The following is a 13,961-nucleotide window of genomic DNA, read 5'->3' as shown; positions in this document are numbered from 1 at the left end:
TGGCCCCCCGCCCCGAGGCCAGGGCCATTTAAAATGCTTCCACCAGAGCAGCCAACGCGTGAGAACAGACCGCACACTGGTGGCGAGCCCAAGCTCCAGGCTAGGAATGGGAAGGGTCACTGCTCACCCCACCCGGCCCCAGGGCCCGCGGGCTCCCTACCAGGTCTCACGGCCAACGCAGCAGCACAGCTGGCCTGGCCCAGCTCGTTGGTGGCAGTAGCTGTATAGCTCCCTGAGTCGGCTGCCCGGGCCTCGCGGAGCAGCAGGGTGTGCAGCTCGCCTTCGGCCCGAATGAGAAGGCGGCCATCACTGCGCAGCGAGGACCCATCCTTCTGCCAGGACACTGTGCGGAAGCAGCGGGATAACTAGGTGGCTGTTGCCCAAAGCGGCCCAAGCTGGGGCTCGCCCCACCCCACACAGAGCCCACGGCGCTCCTCTCCCACCCTAGGGACACCTGAGGAATGCCCCTCAGTCACGGAAGCCCAGGCCTGCCCTCCCCTCTCTCAAGGGATTCTGGAAAAGCTCCCCTAACACACACACAGAGGAGCCCAGCCAGCCCCATGGAGCAGATGATCTCCCCGCTTCACCCACCCTACCCCGCCCTCTGAGGACTGGGGCGGGGGGCAGGGAGGTGGGATCTCCTCTCCCTCTCTCAATCTTAGCCTGGCCCCAGGCCTAGAGCTCACCTTGGGGTGGGGGGTTGGCAGTGACAATACATTTGAGCAGCACATCCGCCCCCGGGGCCACCACCGCATTCTGCAGGGGGATCTCAAAGGCTGGAGCCTCCAGGGGCTCCTCTCCAGCAGACACATAGGAGTCATCCGAAGACTCTGCCAGAGACATGGGTGACAGGGTAAGGGGACACGGTCCCTGTGGGGATGACTCAGGGGGAGAGGGGACAAACCCAGAGAGAGAAGCTTCTAGAAGGCAAGGGTTAGAGAGCAAAGGGTCTCTCTCCTGAATGTCCTGAGACAGGAGAGAAAGGAAGACAGAAGGGAGTTCTTAAACAGGACAGGGCGCCCTGGACTCTAGAATGGTTTGGCTGCTCAATTTAAGTCACAGTTAAGAGTGCTGGTTTCTGGAGGAAGACAGGGACCGTGCTGTGTATGTCTTTACACAAATCAGTCATCAGGGATGGTGGATCAGGCCCTATGGAAGGTGCTCTCAGGGGCACAAGACTTCACAAGCTTCCAAACAGGCAGAAGACAAGCCAAGAGCAAACCAAGACTTGAGCAATGACGGTGTCACAGGGCAACACGTGGTGAACTATCAAACTTGTGATGCCACTGGATTCAAAGGAGGGAGTGGCAGGTGCTTCCGGTAGCCATCTGAGAGGACTCGTGAAGATCAGCTTAGATTGTGTTCGTTCATCAAACAGTAACACTGCACTTAACTGCTTACTCTGTACAGGTACCAGGGACACGACAGGAAATACGATGCAATCCCTGCTTACAGGAAGCTTGTACACACAAAGAGATCATAAAACTCCACTGTTGTGGCTCTCTTTGGGTATTTTCTAATTCTGACATTCTATAAGCTAGATAAAGCACAGCATATGTAGCCAAAAGAACAGTGAGGATCCCAATTATGCTGTTTTCTAGCTACATAACCTTGGGCAAAGTAGATAATCTCTGTGCCTCAGTTTTCTCTCTAAGATGGAACTGATAAATAACACCCAACATCTTGCAGAGCTGACAGACAGATTAAAATAAAGTAACATCCCTAAGTGCCCGGTTAACACAATGCCTGGGACATGGCTGTGGATACGCAACGATCTGGCTAGCAGGATCATAAACAGATGCCTAATCATCTCTAAAGATTTTGAGACAGTAATACTAAAATGAAAAATAACGTGATGAAAAAAAAAAAAAAAACCCAGGAGTGGTATAGGCACTGAAAGAGATACTGACAGGGCGTCCTAGGAGCAGGGGGTGGAGGTATCTGGCCTGAGAAAGCAGCTGAGGTGGGAGCAAGTCAAGGACGGCTTCCTCTGTCTCGCTCCAGGAGTGGCCCCAAGTTCATGTTCAGTTAGGCAGAGTTGGGGGCAGCAGGGACATTCTGGCTATTGGCCACCACCCACAGGAAGACTGAGAGACAACACACTGTCAGCTCAGCCACGCAGGGACTCAAAGATGGGAGAGAGGAGGCTAGAAGGGAGGCTGGGTCAGATCTTAGTAGCTATGATGGGTCAGAACGTGGTGCCGGGATGGGAAGGTAAATATTGAGAACTGGCTGGCCCAAAGCTCACCTGTAATAGGGACATGACCAATTATTTATTGAGACGGGCTTCTGTCTCTTCCCCCACAGAGGGGTGGGGGGGTGGAGGGGCTCCTTAGGCTCCCACAGTACCTACCCCCACCATCAGGTCCACCGTTTTAGGGCCAGCAGGCCACTGGACTCAGTGGGCCTATAGCAAACATTGGGCACCAGGTCTCTACTCACACCTCGGCTCCGCCCAGCCTCCATCAAAACACTCTCACACTCTGCGTCACGAGCGGGCAGGTTATACACAAGGGGCCTTCACAATCCTTCACTCAAACTCGAACCTGGGTCCCCATGCCTTCCCTGGGAAACCTCACCCTCGCGGCTGCCTAGCAGCCTCGCTCTTCCCAAACACGCTCCCACCCAGGTCTCAGCACCTCTTCTACCCTCCCCGAGGCCTTACCGAGCTCAGGCGAGGTGGGCCGGGCCCGGCGACCTCTGCCCTGGCCGCGGGCCCCTCGGCGGTCCCAGGGCCCCCAAGGGCCGTCCTCCTCCGGCCCTCTGCGCAGCCTCTTCTCGGCCTCAGGCCCCGCCCTGTTCTTCTCCAAGGTCTGGGGCACAGCGGCGCCCTCCTGGCCCGGCGTGGCCCAGGGCAGGAAGCGCACGGCCTGTGGCGGGGGCTCCCGCTTCCGACCCGGGGGCGCTTTCGTCCTGGTCTCGGGGAGATCGGCGGCCGGGGACGGCACGGGGCTCCGGCACTCCTGGATGGCTCTGCCCCGGGTCAGCGGGAACTGGTCCCGGCGCCTAACCTCCTGCTGCGGCCCTTCCGCCGGCTCCGTCCTGCCCGCTGGCCCGCGGCTCCGGGGCCTCCCTGGCTCATCCCCGGGCTTCCCCGCGACACTGGGAGGGGGCGGCTGGTCGGCGGCGGGGCTCAAGGCCCGCGGGGTCTTGGGGGTGGAGGGCTGGGAAAAGAGCGGGGGCTCGCCGGGCTCTCGAGGGGACGGAGCGCGCTGCAACGTGGCGCGCAGGGACTTGTGCGAGCGTACCAGCTCCTCCCGCGACGCGGAGCGGCGGATGCGGCCCAGCTCCTGGGCGAAGCGCAGCTCGAGGTCAGAGGCCCGGCTGCGCTGCCGCGTGCGCTCGTCCAGGGAGGCCGCCTTCTGCCGGAACAGGCGTCGCTGCTGCTCGGCCACGCTGCCCGACGGCGCTCGCAGCTCCTCCTGCGAGGCCCCGGGCGTGCCCCACGGCCCGCCGCCCTCGGACTTGGGCTGCTCTAGCGAGCGGGCCTTGCGCAGGGGCACCCAGGGCCGCAGGGGCGCCGGCGGTGAGTCGCTGCGCTCCAGGCTGCGCCGGCGTTCCTCGAAGAACTGCAGCTTGTCCAGGATGCGGGAGCCGGCGCGCACCAGCCTCGGCGAGCGGCCCAGCGCCGACTGGCGGCCCGAGGCCTCACTCAGGGGCGTCTGGGGCCGGGACTCCGCTGTGCCCGCTAGCGAGGGCCCTGAAGACTTGGACTTTTTCCCTCGCTTCTCTTCGGCGGTGGCGTCCTCGGGCAGCACCGGCTCCCGGGTGCGCCGGTGGGGCGGTTGAGGGGGGGCTGGGGGCTGGGCTCCGGGTCCCGGTGGGGGCCGCTTACCCACCCGAGGGGACGGTGGGCGCAGCAGCGCGGATTTGGAGGGAGGCGGGAGGGCCGGGCGATGGGGGGCTTCGCTGGCCGGCTGAGGCTGAAGGTCAGGCTCCTCCCTGTGCAATCCACTCTGAGGGAGACTGCTGCAGGACCAAGACGAAGAGGGGCAGAAGATTCAGGGGGCCTCCCCTCCTAGACCTTCAGGTCGTGACAGGAATCGGGCGGTGGGCATGCTGGGAAGGCTTGGGGGTGACATGGGCCAGCCCCTCCTCCCCCCGCCCCCAAGAGGAAGGCACAGCCAGAGCAGGTGCTGGGGAGAGGCTGGCAGCTCTGGCACCGGAAGATTGGGCTGGTGGCTGGGTCCAGGTACAGACTCAGTCCCAGGGGCTCTGGCCAGCCCCCTCCCCCCAGCCCCAGAAGCTGGGAAACAGCAGAAACAGAACTGAGTGGTGGGAGAGAAAAGAATGAGGCTTAGGACCCGAAGGATGAAGTGGTGAGGGAAGGCCAGAGGGCTGGATGGGGAGGGGCCCTCTCAGGAATGCAGCCTCCCACTCATTCCTGCCCCCAGCTGGCCCCCACAGCCCTGCCCATCCTCAGCAGGACATACCCCCTTCACCGTGCCCCTGGAAGAACAGGCATAAGCTTTCCAGGAGCAATGCCCTTATCCCTAAGACTGCCTAGCACTCCTCAGACCTGAGCCCCTCAGCAGTGTTAACAGCAGGTGGCAGGCAGTTGGGGTCCCTGGAGTGGGAAACCCAGGTTCCTGTTCCCTTTGATAAATCTGCCCCCAGTACAGGGCTTTGACTTTGTCCTGTCTCTGGGAAAGTTACCTTGAGTCCTTGGAAACCCCCCTAAGAAACAGAAACTCCCCAGAGGGGTATGCTCCGAAATAACGCAGCTCCTGAATAACTATTGCGTGGCCCTGAACAGTGGGTGTGGGAGAAGAGGAGGAGGAGGGAAGGAGCTGGTCAGCCCAGTGTGCCCCTCTCACCTTCAGAACTTTGATGCCCAAGAGCTGGGCTTCAGTTTCCCCCATCTGGACTCTTAGGGGCACATCAAGTATAGGAATTAGCAAGAAAAGGAATCTGAGATATTAGCGCCATACCTAACACATAAGAGACAGCTTAGTAAAAACTTATGGGGACTTCCCTGGTGGCGCAGTGGTTAAGAATCCACCTGCCAATGCAGGGGGCATGGGTTCGAGCCCTGGTCCGGGAAGATCCCACATGCCGCGGAGCAACTGAGCCTGTGCGCCACAACTACTGAGCCTGCGCTCTAGAGCCTGCGAGTCACAACTACTGAAGCCCCCGCACCTAGAGCCCGCGCTCCGCAACAAGAGAAGCCACCACAATGAGAAGCCCGCGCACCGCAATGAAGACTAGCCCCCACTAGCCGCCTACTAGAGAAAGCCCGCGGCGCAGCAACGAAGACCCAACGCAGCCAAAAATAAATAAATAAACTTATAAAACAAACAAAAAACCTTACGAAGTGGCTCACTGAGTACTTATCATGTGTCAGGCATGTACTGAATGCTTAAAATGCATTGAGTCATTTAATCCTTACAACAGTCCTTTGAGATAGGGCTGTTATTATCTTCATTTACAGATGAAGAAACTGAGGCTTAAAGAGGTGAAGTGCCTTACTAAGGTGACACAGCTAGTAAATGGTTGGTGCTAGGTTGAAACCCAGGTAGTGTGGCTTCTAAGCCCTTGTTCCTTGCAAAATGGGATTTGGGGGGCACAAAGGGAGGAGAAATAGTACGGTACTGGCCAAGAGTAGAAGTTCTAGGGATGCCCGAGTGTCAGGATGTTTTAAACTACCCGGGTCAGCCACCTACACTGCAGACCTCACCTCTGATGGGGGGCGGGGATGCAATCCAGAGTGCCCTAGGGAGCAGAACGTCAGCCAGCCACCTACAGGGAGGCAGAGTCTACTCTGGGGGAGGGCCAACAAAGTCCCTGAGGAATGGCCTCTGGGAACTGGGTGAGGCATGGAGAGAAGGAATTGGGGACAGCAGAGGAGGCCTCTTGCCGGCAGTTTCGAGCTCTAGGCCAGCCTCTGTACCACAGATCTCACTAAGGAAATGGGTTCCTCCGAAGTTGCCATAGCAACTCCAGGCTCAGGCTGGGGCCTGGCACAGAAAGGCAGGGAAGGAAAAGGCAAGTTCAGGGCACGGGAGCGCCTTGCTAACGCCAACCAGATAAAGCAAGGGCGCCTCCCCTGCGCCTGCCCGGGACCTCTCCCCTGCCTACCACTAGCAACCTCAGCCAGGCTCACAAAGGCCTCCCCCCACCAGGCCCTTTCTTTCTCCTCCCTGATGGTACCTCCCCCCCACACCCATACCCGTCACGAATCAGGCCCCCGGCCATCTCCCCAAATGCCCCCTAATACCTCTCTCATCCGCCACTCCCCTCTTCTACCACAGCACCGCCTCCTGTATGTGCCAGCCTCACATCTCCAAAGTGGCTCCAGCGCCTACCTCCAACACCTCTGCTCCTCACCACCGCCTACCAGGACAACCTTCAACCCCACCCTTGGGCGTCTCCCGCAAGATCCTCACGTGCCGCCACCTCCATCACTCCAGCCCTCTGCCCCCACGCTAGGCCCCCCCCACCGCCATTCCTCCCTGCCCCAGCCCCCTGCCTTCCACCCACGTGACATCCCCCTGCTTTCCAGGGCCCCTGGCCCCAACTACCCCCTGACCACCTCGCTCGCTTCTGCCTCCTGGTTGTGCTCTCGTTCCCTCCTGCTCTCCCGGGAGCTGCCGTGCGGAAAGGTTCCGTTCCTCCCAGAAAAAGGCCCACATGGGAACAGGAATGTGAAGAGAGACGAAAAGGCAGCAGCTGCTGAGACAGCAGGCACGGAGGGGGCCCCTGGTGGGGGGGGATCCTGGGGACAACTGGAGCCTGAATGGGCGAGGCAGGAGAGGGCCCCCGGGAGAGTGGAGATTTTGGAGGAAACGAGGAAGGGAGAGAGGGGTCCACGAGACCATGGAGATGGCACAGTGAGCCAGGACAGGTGGCAGCAGGAGGATGTGGGTGGTGATGACACAGGAGGAGGATGGAGCCGTGTGGGAAGACAGAGTGGGTAGCTGGGGCCCGAGTGGAAGCAGGGGCGGGGGCGGGGGGGAGAAGTGCACAGAGGGATGGATGGTGCAGGGGATGGGGGGGGTGGAGGCTGACGAGCAGTGAGGGGCAGTGCAGGATGGCATGGTGAGGTGGGACAGTGTGGGCCCAGGTGAGGCCATTACTTACACGTGGATCGAGAGCGCCCGTCCTCTGTACAGGCTGAATGCGCTGCCGTACAGGTCACTGGCCACCGAAAGGCTATCCTCTGACCCCCAGCTTGCGCCCACCAGATTAGCTCGAGACGCCCGTACCAGCGGCTCCACCCCCAGGTGCCGTGGCCCGGCCCCGGTTGCCTGTGCTTGCCTTGGGCTGCCCAGGTGGCGGCGGGTGCCACCCCTGCTGCCCGCTTCCTGTTCCAGGACCGTCTGTCCGCTGCCCCACCAGCTCACTTGCTCCTCTGAGATGCCTGTCACGGAGGTCGGGGGTGTGTCCAGGGAGGTGCCCACCAGGGTGTCGGAGCCCCCTAGAGAAAGGAGCACAGTGAAGCGAGGCACCTCTGGTGGGAAGGCCGCCTGCTGGCTCTGTGAGCGCCCCAGAGAGCTCACCCGTTGGGGTGCTGAAGGCCCCGTCATCCCGAAGCTCCAGGCGCCGGGTCCCCTGCACGTCGCTGATGTCATCCTCGCCCGTCTCCGAGTCTGGAGCAGAAGGGGTCTGTGTGGGCAGGGCTCCCCTCCCTCCGACTCCAACTCTTCCCTCTGTCACCTCCTGCCTCCCCCACAGGAGGCTCCGTACCGCAGCCACCGGCAGGGCTTCCAGCATCTCTCTCCTCCCCCCTTTTCTCCCCACATCCTGCTCCCCATCCTGAGGCGCAGGGTAACCCCTCCCATGCCAGTCCCCTGGCTCCATCTCTGGCCCCTGGCTCCTCACCCGTGCCTCCTTGGCGGTGCCCTCAAAGCTACCTACAGTCCCCGCTCCCGGCCACTTAATGGACTGTGGGGCTGCAGCCCCACTCCCTCCTCCGCTGTCAGTGATAACAAGTTCCTGTGCAGCCCCCCAAAATAAGGTCCTAGGTTCCAAGGCTCTACATTCTGGGTTCTGGCACCCCAGGAACAAAGGGGAGTCACCTCAGAGTCGTACTGTCAGGGCACTCGACCAACCGCAGGGCGAGCCTGTCCTCCACCCCAAACCAGCCGGAACACATCAGGGTGCAGCTGAGGCAGGGTGAGGAGAGGCCGGGGTCGGGCAGGGGAGTGGGGAAGTGGAGGGCTAGGGCAGGAGCCAGTTTCCTACCGTAACTTTGCTTTCTGCAGGAGCGGAAAACTTCGCTTCCATAGGAGCAGCAGGAGAGAGACATGGACAGACTGTTATCAGAGGGTTTGTGGGGTAGGGCGCGGGGGGCAGGCAGGACAGAGGGGCCATGAGGCTACCCAGTGCCCAGAGATGCCCTGTTGGGATGGCAGTGGGGGGAGGGAGACACCTGGGATGGGCAAAGCGTCTCTCATTCACTGACTGCCTGCAGGCTCCACGGGGCCCCCGGGCCCCCGCACTGGGGAGCCCATGTGCTTTGGCAGATTCTTCAGCTAACTACCCAAGCGACTTGGCATCCTCGGCACTTTCACTGGTGCTCCCACTGGCCACACACACATGTACACACATACACGCACCTACGTGTGCTCGGCCCAGCCACAGACCCAGGTCCCCCACTAGGGGTCAGGCCCACCCTCTATTACAATATCTGCATTGTGCATCCGCATTGTGACCTCTCCTTTCAAATGAACCTCCCCATCTGTCCTGCATCATGATGTGACAGGCACCCTCTTCCCGATCCCTCTCTTCTACTGCTGAATGGTCCTCAGAAATGTGGTCAGGCTAGGAGCAAAATTTCCTGGGCACGCTTTTTAACTTCCCCAAATTCTATCAGGTTCTGTGCCTCAGTTTCTCCCCAGGTGCCATGACAAGCAGGAGCCGTGTACCGGTTATAGAAGCATGGCACTGAACTCATCCCCACAGGGCCCACAGTTGGAGAACAGTAAGCCCAGGCCCATGATGGGATGTGCCAGCTAACCCGTCACCCCCATTGCTAGGTCCTCTCTCAGCTGCAAGGGGCCTTCTTGGGTGGGTGGGTGAGTGTGGGCCTGTGGGGGGGGTCCCGCATCTCATGGGCCATCTTCAAGGCCTGGGTGCCTCGTGAAGGGACATAAACCAAGAGGAGGAGCGCTCATGGGTTACGGCAGGCAGCTCATGGTCCACGCACCATGGGTGAGTCGGCCAAAGGCCCGGCGGGAGTGGCCGGTTTTCTGAAAGAGAAAAGCCAGAATGAGTTGTTGAGGGGAAGGCTTGCTCCTGACCTCCCCATACCTCTCGTCCAAACCTCTATATCAAACAGAAAGTCATTCCAGGGGCCAGTGTGGGGTGGGGGGCAGCTAGCTCCCCCTGTAGGGAATGTCTCCACTCTTCCTTGCCTGTCAGCCCTCCCAGCTGGAGCTCCAGCATGCCTCTGGGGAGGAGCGGGGAGGAAGGAGAGAGGACTAAGGGTCAAAGGCTGGACAGAGGACGGAGGACCTGAGCGACACCCCCCAGAGACAGAGGCTGACTGATGTGAAGGAAGAGACTGGGGTGGGGGGGGACATGCTTGGATGACTGGGAGATGGAGGGACCAGGACACAGATTCCTGCTGGGGGAAGGACAGACATCTGGGATAGGTGTCAAGAGGGCAGGGAGGGTGATGAAGGGGCAGGGGGCAAGATTCCCCCAAAGGGCCGGAGCCTCACGAAAGCAGGAAGGAGGCCCGGGTCCGCGGAGGACAGAGCAGGGCTTGGGGAATGCATTGAGCTCAGCGCAGATCCCTGCGCGGTGCTTTCAGGAGCACCGGAAGATGGAAGGCTCCGGAGTGGGGGGCTGGGGAGAGCCAGGCGGGGGCCAGGGGTTGGACAGAGACGAGAGGTGGCACATTCGTCCGTGGGCGCTCCACGCCGAGGGCTGCTGCGGGGGCCTCCCCGGTGGTCGCGGGGATCGCGGGCGCTGGAGGGGTCTGCGCTTGGGCGAGGGGAGGGACCTGACGCAGGCTGGGGAGCCCCCCGGAGCGCGCCCGGCCCGCGGCCTCGGAGACCGGGGTTGGGCAGGCGCGGCTCCGGCGCCCCCTCCCCGGGCCCGGCCGCGGCGACCCGCCCTCCCTCCGGGGCGCCCAGCCCTTCCTGCCCCCTCCCGGCACCGCCCGCCCCCAGAGCCCTCACCTGGAATCGCTTCTTCACCCACAGCTTCTTCATGGCGGGGGAGGGGGCCGGGCCGGCGGCCGGGCGAGGAGGGGACGGGCGGGGGCGGGGCGGAGTCGGAGGCGGGGCCGGGGGCGAGGCGGGGAGCGGGCGGGGGCTGGCGCCGGTGGCGGAAGGAGCCTCGAGGCCGCGGGAGCCCAGGCGGCGGGAAGGCGGCGGGAAGGCGGCGGCGGCGGCGGCGGCGGCGGCCGGAGCCGGCCCTTTCCCCGCCAGCCCGCACCCCCCACACCGGACGCCCCTTCCCTCGCCTGCTCCCCTGCGTCCCCTGGGGTTACGATCACCTTCCTCGCGGCCCCCCGCCCCGCATCGGCACTTGGGGAAACTGAGGCACAGAAAGGGGTGCAGTGGCCCCTAGGAGAGTTCGGGCCACTCTCTCATTGGCCGCCCAACGCGGCGTCCACGCCACCCCCACCCGCCTCCCGCGGGGCTGCTCCAGAAGGTCAGCCGCATCTCCACTGGCTCACTCCACAAACATGCGCACGCGTCCGCCTTTCTAGGCAGTACCCAACACGCCGTAGGGCAGTGGCGCCGGGCGGGGGCGCTCAGATCATACACAGGGCAAGGATCCTCGTAGTGACATGTACCCAGAATGCGAATCCCCTCAGGCTGCTTAGGAAAGCCAGAGAGGGCCCTCGAGTTCCGTGATGATAGGTACTTTGTGCATCTCGGCGCGCGCGCGCGCGCGTACGCATACACGCGCGCGCACACACACACGAGCCAAGGTGGCCAGAGATGTTCCTGTTATTCACACATATAACCCACCTTCTTATTCACAGGTGAGCAAACTCACCAAATTTTCTTTGTCCTTCTCTCATTTGGTACCATACATATTTTGCCTACACAAAACTACCCGCCCCAACAATCATTATAACTAAGTTTCTTAAGCATTTATTAAATGCCAGGCACTTTATAAACGTTACCTTATTGACAACAACACGGTGAGCTTGAAACCCTTATGAACATGTAACTGACTCCCATTTAACTGATAAGTGACTAAGGCTCAGAGAAGTCCTATCACTTAGCCAAAGCCACACAGGTTCTGTGCCTCTATGTGTCCCCGGATCTAAATTCCCACCCCAGCCTGCACAAAGTAGTGCCAATGTGGTTTCTGAGATGTGACTACTAAGTCACTATCATTAATGCTGACAGCATCCTTAGTATGTTCCGAGCAATGTCATAGGCACTTGATATAAATAAACTCATTTAATCTGTGCACGGAGGCACAGAGAAGTTACTTGCCCAAGGTCACAGAGCTGGTAATTGGGAGACCAGGATTCTAACCAGGCACTGTGACTGAGTTACTGACCACTGTACCATAAAGCCTCATGTGCTGATTGGTCAGTGGGACGCCTAACTTTTTTTCTTTAAAGCATGGGTCCAAAATAAATACAGAGCCAACCGATGACTTTTGTTCAGCCTGCCCAATATTTTGCGTGGCAAACACGCTCAAATTCAGCTGCTGGCAACAGCAGCTCGCTCCTTTTCAGTTTCTACTTGGCTCCTAAAGTTATTTGAGTTTGTGGCCCTTTAAAGTTTTAGGTCATGTCTTGTACAATCTCAGTGCCTACAGGTGGTCCTGTTTCCCGGACCCTCAGAAGCAGAGGTTGCGCCTACGGACACACGCACAGGACGTGCAATGGGAGGGTACACGTGCATGTCCACATCAGTTCCAACCAGAGGACCCTGGACTCACACAGGCGCTTTCCCTGCCCACCCCCAAACACACCCATTCACAGATGGGGGAGCTGAGTGAGGAGAGGGGGTAACTTGAGCCCCTGTTGCCCAGGAGAATCCGAGGGGCTGGCACATTCCGTAGCAAAAATAACCAATGGGCAGCAGGCGTGAGTGACGGGACAGCTGGGCCGAGGAGAGGCCCATGAGATTCTGGGTTCCTGCTCTGGGCCTGCACTGCTCACCCACACAGGCCAGCCTGGGGCATGCTCTTAGGGGCCCCAGCTGGCCCCAGAATGTCCCATTTCCCTCCGAGTCTGGGCAGCTGGGCTCCCCCGCCGTTTCCCCAAACCAGACTTCCAGCTTCTGCCCCTCCAGCATTTCTCCTTAACCAGAGAAAACCTGTCATCATGCCGTGCCTCATCTCTCACACAGACCCTCCTCCGAGCCAGACCCCCACTCCCCTCTCTCTCCTGCCTTGCTTCAGTCTTCTCCCTTCCTTCCTCCTGCTTACCCTGCTCTGTATTTCTGACATACTGTATCATTTGCACTTATTTATTATGTTTATTGCATATAAGCGGTGTCCCCTCCCTAGACACATGGGAAGGGGCGACAGAGCTGCCGGTGGAGAGGATGGGGCTGGGGGGCTGGGGGCTGTAAATCTTCCCGGAGCAGCTCATTCTCCAGCCTTCCTTCTCTGTTCTGACGCAGACCCTTTTCCAGGAACTGGAGAAGTGACAATCTTGCTTTCCACTCAGGATCTTCCTGGGAGGGCCTGCCTTAGCTTCAGGAAAGTTCTCCTGCGCGGGCTTCGGCTGACTTCATGGGCTCTCTGTTCTTCCCCTTCCTCCCTCCCAGGACTCCTCACTGCTCTCTCTCTGGCCCCTCCTCCTCTCCCTAATTAGGCCTTGGCGTGAATGAAGGGGGCCACTCTAAATACCCATTCCCAACTCCATACTAGTTTCCTCCTGGCTTTTCATCCGGACATTCCACACTGTAGGTGAAAAAGCTGTACTGCACAATCTACCCGTTTGCAGTTCCTGGTGAATTCCCCACCTTTCCCTTGCTAATTGGCCTCTCTCCTCTCTAATCTCTCCTCTCCATGCCTTCAAGTCCCCTGCGTGGTTCACTACCATCTGTTGACCTTTGGCCCTTCTGATTGGCACCAGGGTCTCCCAGGCCCTGGCTATGAGACTTCCAACCGCCAAACACGGCGAGCATTGTCAGCCTGCACCTTCCCTTGCCCTCTCCTCCTTACCCCCATCCTTCGGTGCAGGCCTCCCGCGCTGGTCACACATGCCCCAAACTTTAATGGTGGCGCTTGCTCTGGTTAATTGATTGGCACATGGCTCCTCAGCCCATGCAAGTGGGAGCCTGATGTTTTGAGAGAGAAGCATGCCTGCCTATCTTGGAGACTGAGGCCAAAGATGGCTTTGGGGATATTGACAGAAGGATGGTGAGGATGACAGATTCCTGCCTCCGTCTTCCCACGCTTCTCTTTCTAAGGACAGGCACCGTGGACCTAGACCCAGAGACCCAGCTTTCAGATCTGGTCCTGCCACCTCACTAGCCATGTGACCTGGGGTAAATTCCATCTTTGAAGCCCAGTTTTCTTATACATATAATGGTCATAACAGTAACCTGGGGCTTAGAAGTTTAAATACCAAAATGAGATAGGGGGCTTTACACACGTGACATATTCTGCAAGGATCCTGCATCTCTGCCACCTTCACTATTTCTGGTCTCTCCTCATTTCTGCACCCCATATCCCACCCTCCTGTTTCCCATCCTCCAAACTCTCCTGTCTGCAGCCCTCTTGGCTCCTCAAGGCCCCAGCCTCCCCAAGCCATGCCAACATCCCTCTATCCCTGAGCTAACATCTCAGGCTTCAGGAGTGCCAGGAACCTTAGCATCAATCACCCTGTCTTGCCGAGCCAGACAGCAATTCCAGCCAGGATACTGCCTTCTTCCCTCTGTAGCCAGGTCCTGGCTGGACTTCCTCGAGAACCCCGAAGTACTCCTGCTGTTGATCCCAACCAAGAAAGTTTTCCATGAGTAAGTCTTGACCAGGACCTGTCACTAGGCAGGGACTGGTGGAGGGCGGGCAATAGGAAGAAGAGGAAG

The 13,961-nt window shown here is 59.8% G+C and overlaps 1 protein-coding gene across 17 annotated transcripts in view; it reads right to left on the bottom strand.

The window, feature by feature from the left end:
• SPEG (striated muscle enriched protein kinase) overlaps window positions 1-13,961 on the bottom strand; it is a 56,295-nt gene that overhangs the window by 39,123 nt on the left and 3,211 nt on the right. For 8 of the 17 annotated variants that reach the window (XM_067026954.1, XM_067026955.1, XM_067026952.1 and 5 more), the window contains exons 2-7: window positions 8,185-8,214; window positions 7,500-7,589; window positions 7,081-7,417; window positions 2,666-3,969; window positions 687-830; window positions 161-343 (exon numbers count right to left, since the gene is read on the bottom strand). In XM_067026954.1, the coding sequence (XP_066883055.1) occupies window positions 161-343; window positions 687-830; window positions 2,666-3,969; window positions 7,081-7,417; window positions 7,500-7,589; window positions 8,185-8,214 (2,088 nt within the window). Of the gene's footprint in view, window positions 1-160; window positions 344-686; window positions 831-2,665; window positions 3,970-6,532; window positions 7,060-7,080; window positions 7,418-7,499; window positions 7,590-8,184; window positions 8,220-9,148; window positions 9,192-10,127; window positions 10,205-13,961 lie in introns of those variants that run through there. The other 9 variants (XM_067026941.1, XM_059055159.2, XM_067026945.1 and 6 more) reach the window with 8 other exon arrangements.

Source organism: Kogia breviceps, chromosome 2 (genome assembly GCF_026419965.1).
Source record: "Kogia breviceps isolate mKogBre1 chromosome 2, mKogBre1 haplotype 1, whole genome shotgun sequence".
Classification (NCBI taxonomy): domain Eukaryota; kingdom Metazoa; phylum Chordata; class Mammalia; order Artiodactyla; family Physeteridae; genus Kogia; species Kogia breviceps.
Note: the sequence above shows the minus strand (reverse complement) of the source record. Positions and strands in the feature narration are given on the sequence as shown.